At 44.5% G+C, this 16,975-nt stretch overlaps 1 protein-coding gene and 1 long non-coding RNA gene across 3 annotated transcripts in view; one reads left to right on the top strand and one right to left on the bottom strand.

The window, feature by feature from the left end:
• Positions 1–1,665: 1,665 nt before the first annotated feature.
• LOC116901507 lies at positions 1,666–15,288 on the top strand. The gene is made up of 2 exons (XR_004388003.1): positions 1,666–1,955; positions 13,804–15,288. It is a non-coding gene; the product is annotated as an uncharacterized LOC116901507 (long non-coding RNA).
• The window catches only part of Metap1d (methionyl aminopeptidase type 1D, mitochondrial), a 72,355-nt gene continuing 59,541 nt past the window's right edge, over positions 4,162–16,975 (bottom strand). For both annotated transcript variants that reach the window (XM_032903475.1, XM_032903476.1), the window contains 5 exons: positions 13,782–13,945; positions 6,983–7,080; positions 5,690–5,737; positions 4,714–4,792; positions 4,162–4,621 (listed from right to left, as the gene is read on the bottom strand). In XM_032903475.1, coding sequence (XP_032759366.1) covers positions 4,543–4,621; positions 4,714–4,792; positions 5,690–5,737; positions 6,983–7,080; positions 13,782–13,945 — 468 coding nt within the window. In that variant the 3' untranslated portion in view covers positions 4,162–4,542. The remainder of the gene's footprint in view (positions 4,622–4,713; positions 4,793–5,689; positions 5,738–6,982; positions 7,081–13,781; positions 13,946–16,975) is intronic.

The raw sequence follows: 16,975 nt of genomic DNA, 5'->3' as shown, positions 1-16,975 counted from the left end.
TCCCCCTTGCTGTCCCCACCCTTCGCCCGCCCCCAACGCCTGGGACCCCGGACCACTTCTCCAGGTCACCTAGTCCGGTGCGGAGCGCCGCTCCAGAGTCCGGCCGCGGTCTCTGGATCGCGGAGTCGCGCACTGGGCGACAACCCAGGTAGCCTGCAGCCAGCGGTCCTTCTGAGCGTCCTGTGCCTAGCTCAGCGCTCTCCAGGCCGCGCCTCCCAGGTTGGGGTTCTCTCGGCCACATCCCGGGGATCTGGGTTTGGGGGCCCTCTGGCCCAACTCACTCACTCGGCCGCTGCCCCGCCGTTGCCACCGTTCCCAGGGGCTTGCTCGCATTTCTCCAGGCCCAGCTGGTCACTCCAGCTCGAGGCTGCACGGGTATGATCAAAGCAGTGCGCGTGGAGAGCCAGGAACCCGCGCTTCTCCACCCAGGAAAGGCGGCCGTACCGCCTCTCCCCCCTCCTCCCTTCCCTCCCAACCTTCCTGCTTCCCCCTCCCCTCTCTACTTCCCTTGAGCCACGCGCCCCGGGCTCACTCGCCCCGAGGGCGCGGCTCAGTGTGGAGTCCAGGGGGCCTGCGGTCCCCTGGTGGCTGGAGCGTCGAATGCCTGCCAGGTGGTCATTTTCCGATCTCCTGGGGTCTGGCCAGAGTACTTGAGGTTTGGGAGTCCTAGCGGGACACCGAGACCCTCAGCAAATCCAGATATGTGGTAGCTAAAATAATTGTGTTTAGATATACCCCTCTCTGTCGCCCAGTCTCTTCCTCACCTCCAGTGGCCAAAGCTGGAGCCTCGGGGCCCGGGGCTGAGGTGGGGAAGCTGATGAAGGAAAGAGCTGCCAAGGCGCCGTCTACCTTCTGGGTGCAAGTGTTGAAAAGTGCACAAAAGGCTCGCTCGCCCCCACCCACCACTACTACCACACAGCCACCTTGCGTGGCGCAAACTACGTTGGTTGCTAGGGATTGTTGGTTCCCAATCCCGCCAGCCCCACGATGAATCCCAAATTACTTTGTTAGGTAATTAGAAAGTGTTGATAATTATTTCTTTCATAATTTAGCGGTGTGACGGGGACGGGGGAAATGATCTTGTGAAAGTTCACACGTGCACACGTATTAGTTACTGATTCATTTGATTAAATGGTAGTCTCAAGTGCTCAGATCCGCAGCTGAAGGCGCCCCATTAGCATAACACTGATGTTTAATTTTCATACGCATAATTAGCCATATATTTAACACTAATAGCAACATGCAGCCTTTCAGCGTTAAACAGCCCGGGATTTGATCTGGCCTGAGCTGAACCTTCGCCGCGGCACCTTCCCCTATCTGGAGAGCACAGTGATCACAGAAAGACCTCTGTAATCAAGCACATTTTGGCAGAGGGAACACCAATAAAAATGAACATTCAAAACAAATTACATCGGTGATGTCGTTACAGATATGAGTACAGGGAATTCTCATATTCATTCTCTCTCTCTCTCTCTCTCTCTCTCTCTCTCTCTCTCTCTCTCTCTCTCTCTCTCTCTCAACTTCTTCAGCAGCGGCTCCTGCCTGCAGATTTCCTCTTCTGATTAAAGGCATGAGGCTGTAGGCTGAAACATTTCATGCAGCATGTTGGTTGGAGCAAAAGAGAAAAACAAAAAAAGAGGAAAAAATCAAACCAAACAAAACCAAAAAAAAAAAAAAAAAACAGTCCAAAATCTGTAAACCAATAAAGGGTTTGCCAACGCCTGAGAAAAGGTTTTTATTTTTACTTAATCGCCGACCCACACGGTGAGGCTTTGTAGCACCAACCAACTAAGAACGCCAACTCTGCTCGTCCCGGTCTTCATGTCGTATTCGTGATTTTAATTGCTCCTCCTTAGCGCCTGTTTTGGGGTGTGGAGTGTCGTCCTGTGCGCCCAACGGAGCCGCTTGGATGCCATCTGAACCGAAGGTCTCTTCGCCTTGCGGGCCTTGCCCATGTAAGTGATCGCTGCGGTTGTGCGTCGGGGTTGGGATTGGGGAAAACTGGACTGGTGTCTCTTGGAACTTAATGCAAGGCACGGAAGACATCAGAAGGCTGGACTGCTTAGGACCAGTTTATCCCAGAGACTGGCTGGTTGGGGAACCGGGGAGTGACCATGGGTCTACTAAGGTACTCTGTCCTTCTGCTTTAGCGGAGCAGGAGCAGGAGACCAGGCTAGCTACTGGGGTCTGGTGCGATAAGGAGCCTGGCATCATTTAGAACTGAACTGTGAGGGAAAACACTCCAGAATTATTTCCTAATTCAAGGAAGCAAGTCTTGAGATAAACTGAGCCCAGCCCCTGAAAGAGTGCACAGGCCTCTGCTAGCTTCAGGAAATGAGATCTTATCTCTACGTTGTGAGCCCTGGAGTGCATTCCTCCAACTGACCGAACTCTCAAGTGTCACACCTGCTCCGCAATGTTTAGACCCTTGCCAGCCCGAGTAAGAAAGGAACTTATACTCTCCCATGGGTCCTGAAGGTTCCTGATTGGGAGCAGAACTCACTGGAGCGCTCAGGGGGTAGTCAGCTTTACTCCATCTTCCTGGTGTTCGATAAGTTCAGTTGCCCAGCTGATGAGGGAGTGGACAAGAAGAGGAGGCTCTTTTTTAAAAAGAAGCCAGACTTCCCAATCTTAACTTCAAAGAATGTTACACAACATTCCTTCAATTCAAGTTTGTTTCCTACAGAGATGCCGAGTTTACCAGCACAGGCTAGATTACTAAATCAGATTATATATTTCCCCCATAAATACCTCCACCTGCAATAATTGTCCCAGTGGTTGGTAAAGTCCTGTGGTCCTAATAAAGCTATCCTTAGGGGCACCTCAGAGTAAACTGATCCGCAGATAATGCTACATGCTAATCTGATTGCTCTAGGGAAGAAGTGAAGTCATTCTCTGGCAAGTGTCTGGGAAGACAGCTGGCCCTGGTCCTCTCTTGGGAATATGAATATTCACCCATGGCCACAGCGTCAGCCTCTGAGCCTCTGCCTGGTGAATTTCAGAACACCTCAAAAGTTTACCAATTGATCTTAAAAAAAATCCCCATTCCTTTTCACCCTCAAATAAACTAGGTTTAGAATTGCCTCTCCACTCAACACTCTACATGTAGAAAAACTGACCTGGAGGGTTGGGGACCATGGAGGAACCACTTTCTGCAGCACTAGTCCTCAGCTTCCCATCCCCTTCTCCATGGCTCTGGGTGTCCTGCTGACTCCCTGTGGATGCCTCTGATGCTATCGATCCTGGCAGATGTAAAATGTCCTTGGCCCTCCAGGCGACCCAAGCTCCATTAAGGACATGGCCACTTTGCCATCTGCATGAACACAAACCAGAGTTCACAGAGCCACTGAAGTTCTGGATCTCTCTAGTCATGCCCAGACGGCTTCCTGTGAGGACTGGCTTCCTGTGAGGCCCAGCCTAGCCCACCCTGAAGGTAGGATCAACAAGGGAAAGCAGGGTGCTTTGGGCAGGAATGGATTTCTGCTCCTGAAGCAGGTAGGCCCTGCAGGCAAGTTGATTGATCTATAGTTAAAGCCGAGAGTTCCAGATGAGGCCAAGTAGGACCTTATCTCAAATGTGTCTGGTGTCTCCTCTCTCAGAGATCCTGTGATTTTGTATAGCCCAGGGAGCAGAGGAATGCCTGTCCTGGGACAGCAGTCAGGGAGGACAGTTTAAGGGCTAGTAGCTAGGCTCTAAACTCAAGATAAACACACCTAAAGAATGGGGTTGCAGCTTGAATTTTTAGTACAACAAACAATCTAGTATGTGTTGGGGGGGGTCTCAGGCTGGGAGGGGGATCTAGCATGGCTGGTTGCTGGTGAAGCCTCAGGGGTCTGCAAGGTTTCTGGACTGCTCACATCTTCAGAAAGCCCAAACCTATGGTCCACAGAGAAGAAAATATTTATAGGCAATGTTTCCCGGCTCACCCTCTCTGGGGCAAATCTCAGTGAAGAGGAAACTGGGGTGGAAGTAGGTACTTGCCTCTGGAAGTGCCCTCAGCTCAGCCATGTTAAGATCCGCAGGGGAAGAACCAGATTAAAACAGATTTTGAGCTAAAGGGGTTTTGTTTGTTTGTTTGTTTGTTTGTTTCCTCTCTTTTTTCCTCCTCCCCTCCTCCTTCTTCTTCTTCTTCTTCTTCTTCTTCTTCTTCTTCTTCTTCTTCTTCTTCTTCTTCTTCTTCTTTCTGCATGCATGTTAAGTTTGGAGATTCTAAAACTAATCACCTGCCCCTCCCCCTCTGTAACTGTCATGTGTAAAGATTGGACACAATAGGTTTGAGAGTTTTTGTTTTTTTTTTTTTTTTAAACTTCTTGGGCAGAATATGGACAGGAAAAGGACAAACCACCTGCCCAGAAAGGGAGGTGTGTTTTTCCAGCCCCAAGGGCTGTCCTGTAGGACCTGTGTCCCCAAAGCCTGTCCTCACTACTTTCTTCTTCTAGACACCGCAGGCTTCTTTCTCTGTGGCCTGGGGTTGGCTCCTCAGTCCTCGAAGGTCTCTTTAAGAAAAAAAGGAGCTGGGTCTGGGTGGCCTTCTGTCCGATCTCAGGCTTCCTGTGGCACTTTAGTGAGTATCTCAACACCCCTTGGCGTGATGAGGACTGTGTGCTCGAACTGTGCAGACCTGAAACACACAGGACACACAGGGCTGCTATCAGGACACTGCAGTCTGCTGCGGCTTCCCTTCCCCGGCAATTCAAAGACAACAGGGCAAACCTTCGGTTGTCTAGTGAGACCACGGTCCACGCGTCCTCCAGGACTTTAAATTCCGGGGAACCTTCAGTGATGATTGGCTCTGTAGGAGAGAAAGTATTTAGTATAGTAGTTATTGTTTCAGTTGGTAATGAGAGAGAGAGAGAGAGAGAGAGAGAGAGAGAGAGAGAGAGAGAGAGAGAGATTATAAGAAGGCCCTGCCTCCTCCTGAGTGTTTCACCCACAGTTCCTGTTGTCATCTTATAAGGGCTAATAATTGATACTGCTTATACACTACAAACTAAACAGTAGGGAGAGGAAATGCAACATCATTAAAAAAATGCATGAAGTTGCCTGGTTCATAATTTTTTTTTTAGAGAAAGAAGGGCATTTTAATCAAGCCTTAATTAGGACCCTGTGGATAATAACCACCCAAACACCAGTCCCTCTTATAAATTCCAGTCAGTTTTTAAAAAATATTTGAATTTTTAAAACACGCTCAAAATGTTCATTAATCAGCAAATAACAATTTTCTTATTTTACTCTAATTGCTTCTCCATTAAGTCCTACAGTCAGAACTAGGAGGACTTGGTGGCCCTAGGTGATTGGAATTTTGTGGTGACACCAATCATGCCATCAGCCAGGAATGGGCCGCCACAGAGCACACGCCACTTGCTGACAGAGAGCAAGGGACTTAATCGCCTCTAGTTACTGGGTGTTAATGAAAAAACAAAACAAACAAACAAAAAAACCGAACAGCACATTATGCCGGTAACAGAATTAGAGGTTGGATGGCTGTAGTCTCCTAAATGTGTCGGTAAGTATCTGATTTAGGAAGACGGGGTTAGAGGATATTAGCTAATCACATTTACTATGCATCCAAATTATTTCATTATGCTGATTAGCGTCATTAGTCCTTTGCAGGACTTCAAGCCTCGGCAAAGGCCAGTTTCTGTCCAGGGGCCCCAGCTCTCCACAGAGGAGCCCAGCATTCATTTACCAATGGTGAAAGCCATGCCCTCCTCCATGGGCAGATCGTTGTCATTTGCTGCAAAGCAAACACAGGAAGGTATGAGAAAAGGAACCAAGGAGAGAAAGAAGCACAAGGCGGGAGTAGTTGGGCTGCTTTAAAAAGCCTTGGCCATGTTGTTCCTGGAAAGGGTCAGGGTTTGGATACCTGGATGAGCCCATAGGGTTAAATGCAGGCCTTGCAGGAGGCTGGGGTGTTTCACCCTTTGTGGTACCTGTGTTCTCAGACCCCACCCACTCTGTAGCAGTTTGTCAAGGCCTGGCAGGGGGCAGCAAGGGTCTTCAGATACCAGCACTTCCTTCCCTTCCAGTCTGCTGTTCCCCGTGCTACCTGATGCTACCTCTCCTGGTCTCCCTAGGTGCAAAGGAAGTCTTGGGGGAGAAGGTCCCAAAGGGCAGCACCTGACATGCAGGATGGAGCCAGAGGCAGGGCTCCATTCTCCAACAGCTGCCAGCACTGGTATTGGTGAGGCGGGGAGATGGGTTCTTTCTACACTGACATGGACCTCTTCTGGGCTGCCTCAGGTGGGGGCTCACTGGTTCAGAGGAGCACTGCTCGGCTGGGTCTCTAGGGTGGGTTCCAGCTCGTTCTTCCAGGGACTTGTCCTACCTCCAGTACACAGGGCAAGACATGAGACATTATTCCTCTTAGCCCTGTTCAAATGTGCAACAACCCTGGTCCCTGGGACTCCTCCCCACCGTTGTTCCCACCTTAACCCAAATCCTCCCACCCTCCTGGTGGTTACTGCCTTCTCTCTGTAGGGTACACCCCCAGACAGTGAGAAGCTGGACTCTGGGGAAGGAACACAAGGGTGGGCATAAACCAGAAAACACTAAAGAGTACATGCTGCTAAATACATCAGCTGTCAACGCTGTGTAGGATGTAGTGAAGTTTAACCACAACAGTCAGCGGTTAGAAAAGGGGGTAGAGAAAGAAAAACAGAAAACAGTCGTGCGCGCTGCTGGGATGGCAGTGGAGTGGGGTTTTGTTTGCAGTAACTTTTTCTAGACAAACATCCCTCGGGCCTTCCAGCCATGCATCCTTCAGGAGACAACCAAAACCAAAGTAAACCTCACTTGGGAAATGTGCTGAGCTGTAATTCAACGGCATAAGAACATCATCCTGGTTAAAGTTAAGTAGATAACCTCGCACTCCGGAATGGGGGTGGGGGTGGGGGTGGGGGTGACAATGCGCATTCAAGAGGAAAAGAACTTGGAGGAAAACTGATGTCATTCAATAAATCGCTTCCAAACGAACTCTTACCATGATGCCAAATTTCTGGATGTCCATGAAAGTACGATCCTATCCCGTGTCCCACAAAATGTGGACAGACTTGCAAACCATTCTGACGAGTTATGCGGCTTTAAAGGGACCAAACGACATCTAATTTAATCAAATGTTTTAGTGCACATTAAGATTAAAAATAAAATCACTTAAAATAGTCTCTGAAAAAGGAAAAAAAATCAGTTCTATTTCAAGTCTGATAATGGCATGAATGTTGCCTTCATTCCGGAATAATTTTAGTGTCGGCTGATGCTTGCTAGCAGTCCCTGTAGATACACAGAGTAGTTTTAACAAAGATCGCTCTCAGGCGAGAAATGAGTATACATACGTACAAATGTACCCTGACATACACAAGGGAGGTGCAAGCACACACGTCTGTAACAGAGGGCCCCAAACTTACCTGGTTTGGATGGCTTTGTGGATCAAGCACTGTTCAGTTACTAGTAACCCAGGCATTAGACGGAGAAAATTATGATCTCCAAGTATGACTTTCTACTTTTATGATTTCCTGAACCCTCATCTAATAAAAGTGCTAAACATTTTATAAATGAACACAAAAGATTGTTTTGTCTACTTTCTTTCGGAATTGGTGATTATTTTAGGGTTCCACTTAAGATACCTATCATTAGCAAAGTTCACGAGCAAATATTTTTTTGATAGCAATGATATTTGAATGCATCAATACTGGGTTCTATCATCCCTTACAGAGGAACCAGGCACATAGGATCCAACCCTGAAATCCTCCCTGCAAGGATGGACAGCTTTGCTCTTACTGAGATCAGGGGAATCTGGTTATTTTGGGAGAGACAGCTCCTTAACAAGGCATACGACACTAACAATTTGTATTTTCATGCGGGCAGAGGGCGGGTGCCTGGAGTGTTCCCCACAGCTGTGGGCAGGAGTTCATGGAACCTACCACATCCAAAGGTTTTAGTTCTCAGACTCATCTCTAACAGACTCTAGTTCAGCTTCACACAGACCCTTTTGGCTAACACCTTCATGAGCCATTACATCTCCATACACTTCTGAAAACTTATTGTTCAGCTGCCTCTGAATTCACCAATCTCACCTGCATGTGCCACCGTGCCCGGGGTTAATTTTTAAGGACATTTTTAAAGCACTCCCAGATTTGTAAGGATCTCCACTTAGACCAGGATGTCCTTGTAACCAGCAGAGAGGCAGCACTGCATAGAAATTTAATTTTGATGCAACCAGTAGGGCAGAAACTGATACGCTAAGCAAGTCCCATGGAGAGAAGCCGGCCTTCTTCTCTGGAGCTGGGCCTTGGGGTCCAGGCTTTGACCGGGAGGTGGTTTTTGGAAAACATCTTCCCCACGGAGTCTCTCCTAGTTCCACACCACACATAAACCAGAGTACAGAAAGGAGACGGAGGAAAAAGATAATTAGATAACTCACGAAAGCCTGAATTAGGATTTTTTTTTTCCTACATGAGAATGAGTTCTCCTAACGCCCGTAAGTTGTTAAGCTCAGTCCTAGCAAACCTCAATCATTTGAAAAGCATTTCAATATAAACCGTTCTAGTGTTTGTTCATTTATTGTTGTTTTTGTTTTGGGTTGGGATGCAGGTTTTTTCTGGGTAGCCCTGGCTCTCTTGGAACTCACTTTGTAGACAAGGCTGGTATCGAACTCAGGGATCCACCTGCCTCTGCCTCCCAAGTGCTGGGATTAAAAGCATACGCCACAACATCCCAGCTAGTATTTTCTTAAAACATATAATAAAATAAGATACTAGTTTTATTTATTTATCTATTTTTCCATCAATGATCCAACTGATTGGAAGGCTTCATGGCCACACCTAACGTGTGACAATGTTAATCTTCATTTTGATTTCCAATGAGAGGAGAAGAAAGGCCACTCTAAAAATCCCTTGGGGGTTCTCCCCCACCCGCACTTCATATCTCTTCTTCCTCCTTAGGAAAGAGGCTATACAACCACTAAGTAACTAAAGACATTTGAGTGCCTTCTCCTGCACAATTCGCTCTCTGGATCCTGATGGAGCCTCTGCTATGGTGTCCTAGAATCTGTGTCACATATGCAGATGCTGAAGGATTTCATAGCTGGGGCGGGGGGGGGATGTGTGTCTCAGCACATTCCCCTCCGTTCTCTGGTTGAACATGTTCGGTTCCCGGAAGCTAAGGACGCACTTCTGTTCACTTGTACTTTTCAGCACACACTTAGGTGAGGTAAAATTCCATTACTGTTCTCAATCACTTTGAAAACATGCACGTTCTACTACTTTGGAACATACGTTGAGCCCAGACTCTTCTCCTGGCCGTGGGACTTAAATCTGATTTTGGAAAGACAATCCAAATGACAAAGGAAATCAAATTCTACTTCTTCAGTGGAAAGTTGGTGCCGGTCACCCTGCCGTGGCAATAGGAAGGTGGGCTGTGCACTCAATGTTGGGTTGGGGAGCCAGTAGACCCTGAGAAGTCAGGCAATTGCTCCCCAACACCAATGTGTCATAGAACCACTGCTGTCTCTCAGCATAAGGGTTTTCTTGCCCTGAATATTTCACAGATGAAATGTTTTTTTCTTGTTGAAATCTATAGAAAATAACTCTCCAGGTGTTGGCTCTTCTGTTCTGATTTTCTCTAGCTAAAATCCTTTAAGACAGGGCAATGTCTGGTCATGAGACCCACACAGCCATGACCGGATGGCTTTCAGAGAGAATGCTGGGGGAGAGCGTTGTAAAGGCAGCTTTGGAACTCACTTTTCAATCATACTGTATCGTGACTGTCTGTGGCTCAGATACAGGTTATGGGTGGAAGAGAAACTTCCTTTAAGGAGCTTCCTGTAACTTTTTTTCTTCAGTTTAATTCCATTTATGTGAAGCAGTTAGACACCTCTTAATATCGTATAATAAATATTACAACTAAATAAATACAACTTCTTAACACATTTCAAGTAATTTATGTGACTAAGACTGCATTCCCCAAGAGGGCAGAGGAGTGCTGTGTTAAGCACACACTCTTAAAGGAAGAAGCGCGCACATGGAACAGTTCATTAGCACTTTCAGATGACTCCCGGGAGACCGAGCTCCAAAGGCCCTCGTCTCTCCAGAGGCAGGGATCCCAAAAGGCAGTTATGGAATTCCACTTTACTCTTCCCAGGTTCTCAGTCCAAACAGTAGCCTCTAAATGGAGGAATGTACAAAGCCAGGGACCCCCTCTAATGACAGGAATGTTTAAGTACAATTAGTCATATTTTTAAAAGCCAACAACTGTTTTCCAATACAGTGGGACATTTTATTTTTTGTTTCAAGCTGGATCACAAATTACTATATTTTTCTTACAATAGTGCTGAACTTTTATTTGAGGTTCTCTGTTTCTGAAAAGCAGACATGATGGATTGAAATAAAAGATAATTTATTGCAATGCTTACTTTCATGTGCAGAGAGACGCGGTGTAATTGTAATTTACAGTAGCTGTCAAGCAAAATCCATCACAGATGACATTAAAATGACTTATTTTGCCTGAGCCACTTATTGTTTAAATGTGCATAATCTAATAGAAAGAGATTATTTTTCTAAAAAAAAATCTGCTTTGTATTGTTCTAAATTAATATCAAAATATATACTTATGAATTAAACATTAAAAAACCCATTTATTGATAGCTTCATCGTGACATCTCCAAGTGTAAGTTTAAATTATTTTGGAGCGAACTGTCATCGACTAGTGATGCGTGTAGCCCCACGCTCATGTTCTTCTCACACATCCGGGTAACACAGAGATTACTGTGGAGCAAATGTGGTTAGAGAGCAGGTATAATAGCATCATGGCCTAGAGATCACTGGGAGTCGCTCATGAAGGCAAAGGGCACACGGAAAACTGTCTTTGCGAAATCACATTAACTGACACTTCTTCAGAGACACCCTTGTGTTCTTTAAGTTTCTGAGCAGGATTTCAAATTTTAGGGACCTCAGGCTTTGGGGTAGCATTCAGGAAGTGCGAGTTGCCTGTGTGTTCTCAGAGGCTATCAGTAGATGGAGGCTACGGCAGATGGCGAGTGACTGTCTTAAAGAAAGGAGACCCAGTTGAAAGTTGTTTGTAAACCTTTGGTCTGTTAAGATATTAAGTACTTCTTGGCTCGAGGGTGGATCTCATTTGTTTATTTACTCCTTAAAGATTTTTTCCCCCTGAATAAGGAAAGGCGAAAACAATAGATGTCCAGAAATACTGCTGTAATACACCAGGACAAACATTTGTCAGAATCGGGGCCGGCCTCCTCGCCAGCAGCAGACATAAACTATCCAAATAATGAAACGCATTAGGGTAAGAGTAAAAAGTTCATTGTCTGTTATTTTGCACAGAGTTCTCTGGGTATAGCTGTTGGGGCTGATCTGGTTTTCAAAGAAGCCTGTTCATGCAAATTCATACTCTGCCCAAACTGACCTTCGCGTCCAGATAGCTAAAATCCAACGCCACTTTGAATTCCACTCTTCTTCGCCGTTGCTTTTTTTTTTTTTAATGTGGCTGGAATTAATGTAGTGAATATGTAATGAAATGCATTATCCTGCATGGAGATTTATCAGATTTTCCGACTGAATGCTGTGCTTTGCGAGTACTAGCTGGAGTTCACCTGCATGTTGGTGTGGCGTGTGGCTCCTTTTTGTAAAGAGTTAAGTCGTATACAAAAAGAGGGAACAAAGGTCAGCGCCCAGCCACCACTTGGATGTGAGATTTTTCTCTTTATTCCCCTTGATGTATACTAGGCTCTGTGTTATTAGTCTTAATGATGGAAAATTGTAGTGTTGATACAAATCTTTTTTTCAAAGTAGTAGGCGGGAGCTCCATTTGTTAGTAAGTTTTTTTGTGGCTAAAAGCCATGGACAGTACATTTATGTAGCAGTAAAAGGCCTGGATGCTCTTTCCATAGAAGAGCTAATTATTCCTACTGTGACCTACTGATCTAGCCTGTTCTCAGTACATCTCATCTGCACGCCTGCTCCTCTGTGTAGATGGTGTCAGGGAATATGAAAAACCCTATAATGAAACCATTTTCATGATGGAGAAAGGCTACTGGAGTTGCACTTGCTACAAAGAGGCTCAATTATATGAGTAATTGTGATAATTTTCTACATTCATAGCCTTCAATGGGGAAAGAAGAATGAGAGCCACAAAGGAAAATTACTTTAACAAGAAAGTACAGAGAGTAAAAATGGAAGAAGAGACAAAAAAAGGGGGAAAAAATAACCAGAAAAAAAAAGTTTAAAAAATAGATCTGGAGGGAGGAATGGCAAGACAGGGAGAACAACAGAAGCTCGAAAGCCCATGTGCAGCTGTGTTGTACAATTAAATTGAATTTTTTTTCCTGCGGTTGATGAATGTGACTACTGCAAATGCGCCTCTGTAGTTAGCTATCATTTGTTGTTCCGTGACAGGAAAAGGATAATTACCTCTCAGAGAGAATCAAAGGCTGACATGCCCTTTAGACACAGCCATGAATGCAGAGCTCCACAGAATGCCTGAATAAGAATCTAGTGTTCTCTGCCCCCTTCGACTGAAGAATAAATTTTGTTAAAATGCAAGAGCGCCACCAGTAAATCTGTTGAACCCTAGGTGTTCAAAAATATGAGGTGCATCTATCGACTCATCCCATTTGCAAAAATAAAACTGCATTTTGAATTCATTTCTATTATATTCGTGGACAGTAAGATAGTGAGATATGCATTAAATTTCTTTTCCCAGTAGGGGTCTGATTCAACATTTCCTGTGAAAGGACGGAGAGACACTATCCTTTTTTCCCAGGCTAGTTAGCCTATAATTTAAAACTGTCAAAAACACAATTTTGTTCAAAGTCTTCAATAAAAGCTTCTCAGATATAACCCAAAGAGATTTTACTAAAGTTTGATTCAGACACTGTTACAATATTTTTAAAGCCATAAATACATTTAACTGATATTTTACTGCCTTTTTTCTTAAAGTATTTGAAGGCGTACTCAGAGAAAAAGGCAGCATCTTTTCAAGGTGACTAAGCTTTCCTTCCTTTGGGCAAACGGGATGCATTCAAAAGGCTCAGGCTCAGATTAATGAGAGCAGCACTTTAAAGGGGACCGGCCGAACATCTTTAACAAAATGTGTTACTTTTAAATGAAAACACATATTCTGCACGTCTACTTCAAAACATTTAGGGAAAAAAAAAAAAAAAGATCTGAAAGCGGGGAACAGATTACAAAGAAAAGTCTTGAATTCAGAAAATACACTCACACTCTAAAAGCAAAGCACAGAGAAACTCTGGGAAAGTAAACAGTGTTTTAGAGAGAGGAAAAAAAAACCGACCCAGAGGGAAAGGGACACAGAGCAGCCTCTCGGGCTATTTCTAAATCTGAGCTCACACCTCTGAGCTCTGCAGCACAGGGGTGCCTCCCTTCATTCCTTTATAGAATGGGTTTTTTTTTCTCCTCTCTCACACATCGGAGGGCTGGGACCATCAGCCCCTTCTTAGGTACCTTCTTTCCCATTTGAATAAAAGAGCACCATGGACCAACAAGTCAAGCTAAAACAAAGGCAGTCATATAAATACTGCTCACTGCTCCAGTAGGTTTCCCAGCTGACCCTGGTCAAAATTCACTTTTTTTAAGCCATTTTTTTTTTTTAAACCCAGGGAACAATATTGCAGCCTGGCAGTTCACATGCTGATATCAGACTGAATGATAGCTGGGGATCATAAAACATGTCATCGGCTTTATACCGAGCCACCAATAACCTTTCTGCCATTCGCCGACCCTTCTTTTTCTCATCAGTGCAAGGCTTACCTGATTGTGTTTCCAATTACAGAGAAGGGGGCCCCAGCTCTGCAGGCTGCGATTGCTTCGTCTCTACACGCCCTGGCAACCTCCACTAACTTTGTACCACTTTCATCCACATTGCCCACCAGAAAGGTTTCGGAGGTGTCTCCATGGTAGCCATTGTAATAGACCTAAACACAGGCACACATTTTAAGGCATGTCCTTGTCAGGAATTCCGTACTCCTAAAATCTATATCCTGTTTGTTTATGCATTAAGTAAATTTATTACCTTCTCACCGTTAGTCTCAAGTTCACATATTAGTTAAAGACCACCATTCTGAAATCTAAAGGCTGAAACCATGTGGTTCTCCAGCATCTCAAAACAAGCAAATGGCCACCTCAGCTTTGGGATTAGTAATGCTATTGCAACATTTTGATCCCTCGTTTTATTTCTAAGAAAGCAAAACTATGCTTGGAAAAATTAGTTGCTAAATACATTCACCTACAATTACCACAGTAGGTTTAGAAAATTAAGTATTTAGCATAGTTAAGCCATGTCCTCGGTGTCGTGAGGATTTGCATGCTCTTTGATTTACCAGCTGTAGGCTTAGACATGATACACAATGACAAGAAGAAATGAGGTGGACACGTCAGCATCGTAACGGCGAGCAGGAGAAGTTCATGTGAAGAATGGAAGTGGCTCGTGGCAGTAAGGAAATATGTTATAAAAAATTCTACGTCTAAAAATGGAATTCGAATCAAATGTTTCAGAGAGCATGATGGTAACCGAGAACACTCTGCATGGATTTTTAAAGAGTCAGAGCAAATCACAAAGCAAGCTGAGGGGTAAAGCCACAGAAAGATAATTTTATCGTTCTTTTATGACGCAGAAGCGCCATGTGATTTTGAACGACATCGGGCTCATCATGAGAGACCAATGATTACAGCACCAGAGCACATGGAGGGGCAGAGGAGACTGGTTGGCTGTTGACCCTTGGACACGGCGTGGCATTTACTGTTTTGCATAAACTTAGCCCATCTAATTATCTTCACGGTTCCCCTTTTCCTGAGGTGGAACACAGGGACTCTGAGAAGATCTGTTTATTTAAGCTTTGTCTGAGTTAATGTCATACCCATCGCCATCGGGCAATGAAGGCCATGTTCTCCTGGGCAGCAAGAAGATGATGCAAAAGGCTTCACAGAGATCGCTGGCTTTTAAGTCAGGAAACTGAGGCAGAGACAAATAAAGTGTGCGGGTTCCTGACAGAGGAGAGAGGTACATCCCAACCAGTCTGGTAGACTGATGGCTTCTTAATCCCGCCACGGTACAGCCATGCTTGCTAATTCATTCCCACTTATATTCCCTTCCAGAAAAATGTAAGCTTTTGTCATATACACTAATTTATAATTTGTTAATGTAAGTGTAGTTATTCAAGAAATTTTGCAACTGCATGTTTTTAAGTAAAATGTATTCTTTAACTTCATTTAGCTTGCTGTTCCATATTACCTTAAAATTAAAAATATGTAGAAATTATTTAATGTATGTGTGTGTGTGTGTGTCTGTGTGTGTGTGTGAGCGTGCGTGTGCGTGCACAAATGCTAGAAGACAACTGCAGGAGTCAATCCTCCCTCTCCACCATGTGGCCCCAGGAATTGAACTCAGGTTGTCAATTTTGGCAGCAATCACCTTTACTCACTGATCCATTTCATCATCCCTGCTCATATTTATTTTTCAATAGCTCTTAAGGTAACTATTTGAAGGATTCAATGCATATAGGGAACACTGCAGATTGTGTGTTACTAGGGATGCAACTCAGGGCTTTGCACATGCTCAGCAGGAAGAAGGCACGTTTGAAATTCTGGGGCAGTCATCTATAACTATAATTTGTTCCCACAAACCATCCGCATACTTCATTTAACAAGGGTTAACTGAGCAACTACTATGAACACCACGTTATCATCAAAAATTAACTTTCAAGAGAAAGAGTAACCCATTTTCTTGGGGTCCATATTAGACTAAAGAACCATAAAATGCAATGGGTATTTCCAGACAAAAGTACAGGAGCTAAAAATATACTTCTTCAGTTAATAAAATATTTCATAAGAGATTTTTTTTGATACTGACCAATATGTCTTTCAGACTCCTGTACATTTCTAGGTACTAGAAAGCATTTCAAGTGAGTTTAAGAATTGTTGGGAAAATTTAAGCTTCGGACATGAAATTCTCTATTAAAAGCCCTCAGGAAGCCCAGAAAGGGATAACGCACTCTCCCTGAGCCTGTTGGGAACAGCATGGGAAACTCCCCATTTCATCTGAGCGGCAATGTTTTATTAGCAGGCTATTAGGCTAGGTAATACATGAGATCCCTAGACCCAAGTCACTCCAAGATGAAAGTGTATCCCGAGAGACTTTCTTCGTAAAGCACCTCCTTCACAATTCTGAATTGGAAAGACCCCAATGGGATGTGTGGAGTGACGCTCAAGCATTCTAAGACACAACGATAAGGGAATGACATGAGAAAGAATTGTTTGGCTATACCCGTGCACAGATTGCTAGGAAGGGGAAAAAAAAAAAGAAGGCAGAATTCAACAACTAAGAACCTGACAGGGTCTACTGAGGCCGGTTTCTACCGTATTCCCACTGCCGTCCGACACTCAGTCTGGATATAAAATATTATTAAAAATATTTCTCGCTAATAGTAATGTATTTTTTGACTGATGCCCATCTCCCAGAGTCTCAGGCCTATGTTCACACTTTATTTATCTAAAAGTTACTAATTAATCATAGATGCACAGATTTTCTTTATCCTTTGGACAGTTCAAGAGGCACCATTCCAAACAATCTGAAACCCAGTGAGCATGGACAGTCCAAGTCTGGGGATGGTGAGAGGTGCAGAAATCAAAAACCGCGGTTGCAGCTTGTGAAATCTGCGGTCCCTCAGTTACATCACTTAGGCTTGTTGTTCTTAAAAAAAAAAAAAAAAAAAAGCCATCAACCATCTTCGGAAACCTTAAATGCAGACAGAAGAAAGCCATTCTGCCTGTGTGCTTTGAGCTCAGGCCTCTCTCCACCAGAGATGGGACACAACGCTACCTTCAGGGATTTTAATAAATCTAGGGAACACGGCTAGCAAAAGAGGTGCTGTCCAAATAGACTGACACGCAGGCCAATGTAGCCCCTAATGACAGAGTAAGATAATGACAGGCCCCACTCAAAATCA

The sequence above is a fragment of the Rattus rattus genome, chromosome 5 (assembly GCF_011064425.1).
Source record: "Rattus rattus isolate New Zealand chromosome 5, Rrattus_CSIRO_v1, whole genome shotgun sequence".
NCBI classification, from domain to species: domain Eukaryota; kingdom Metazoa; phylum Chordata; class Mammalia; order Rodentia; family Muridae; genus Rattus; species Rattus rattus.
This window is presented reverse-complemented; position numbering and strand designations above follow the sequence as displayed.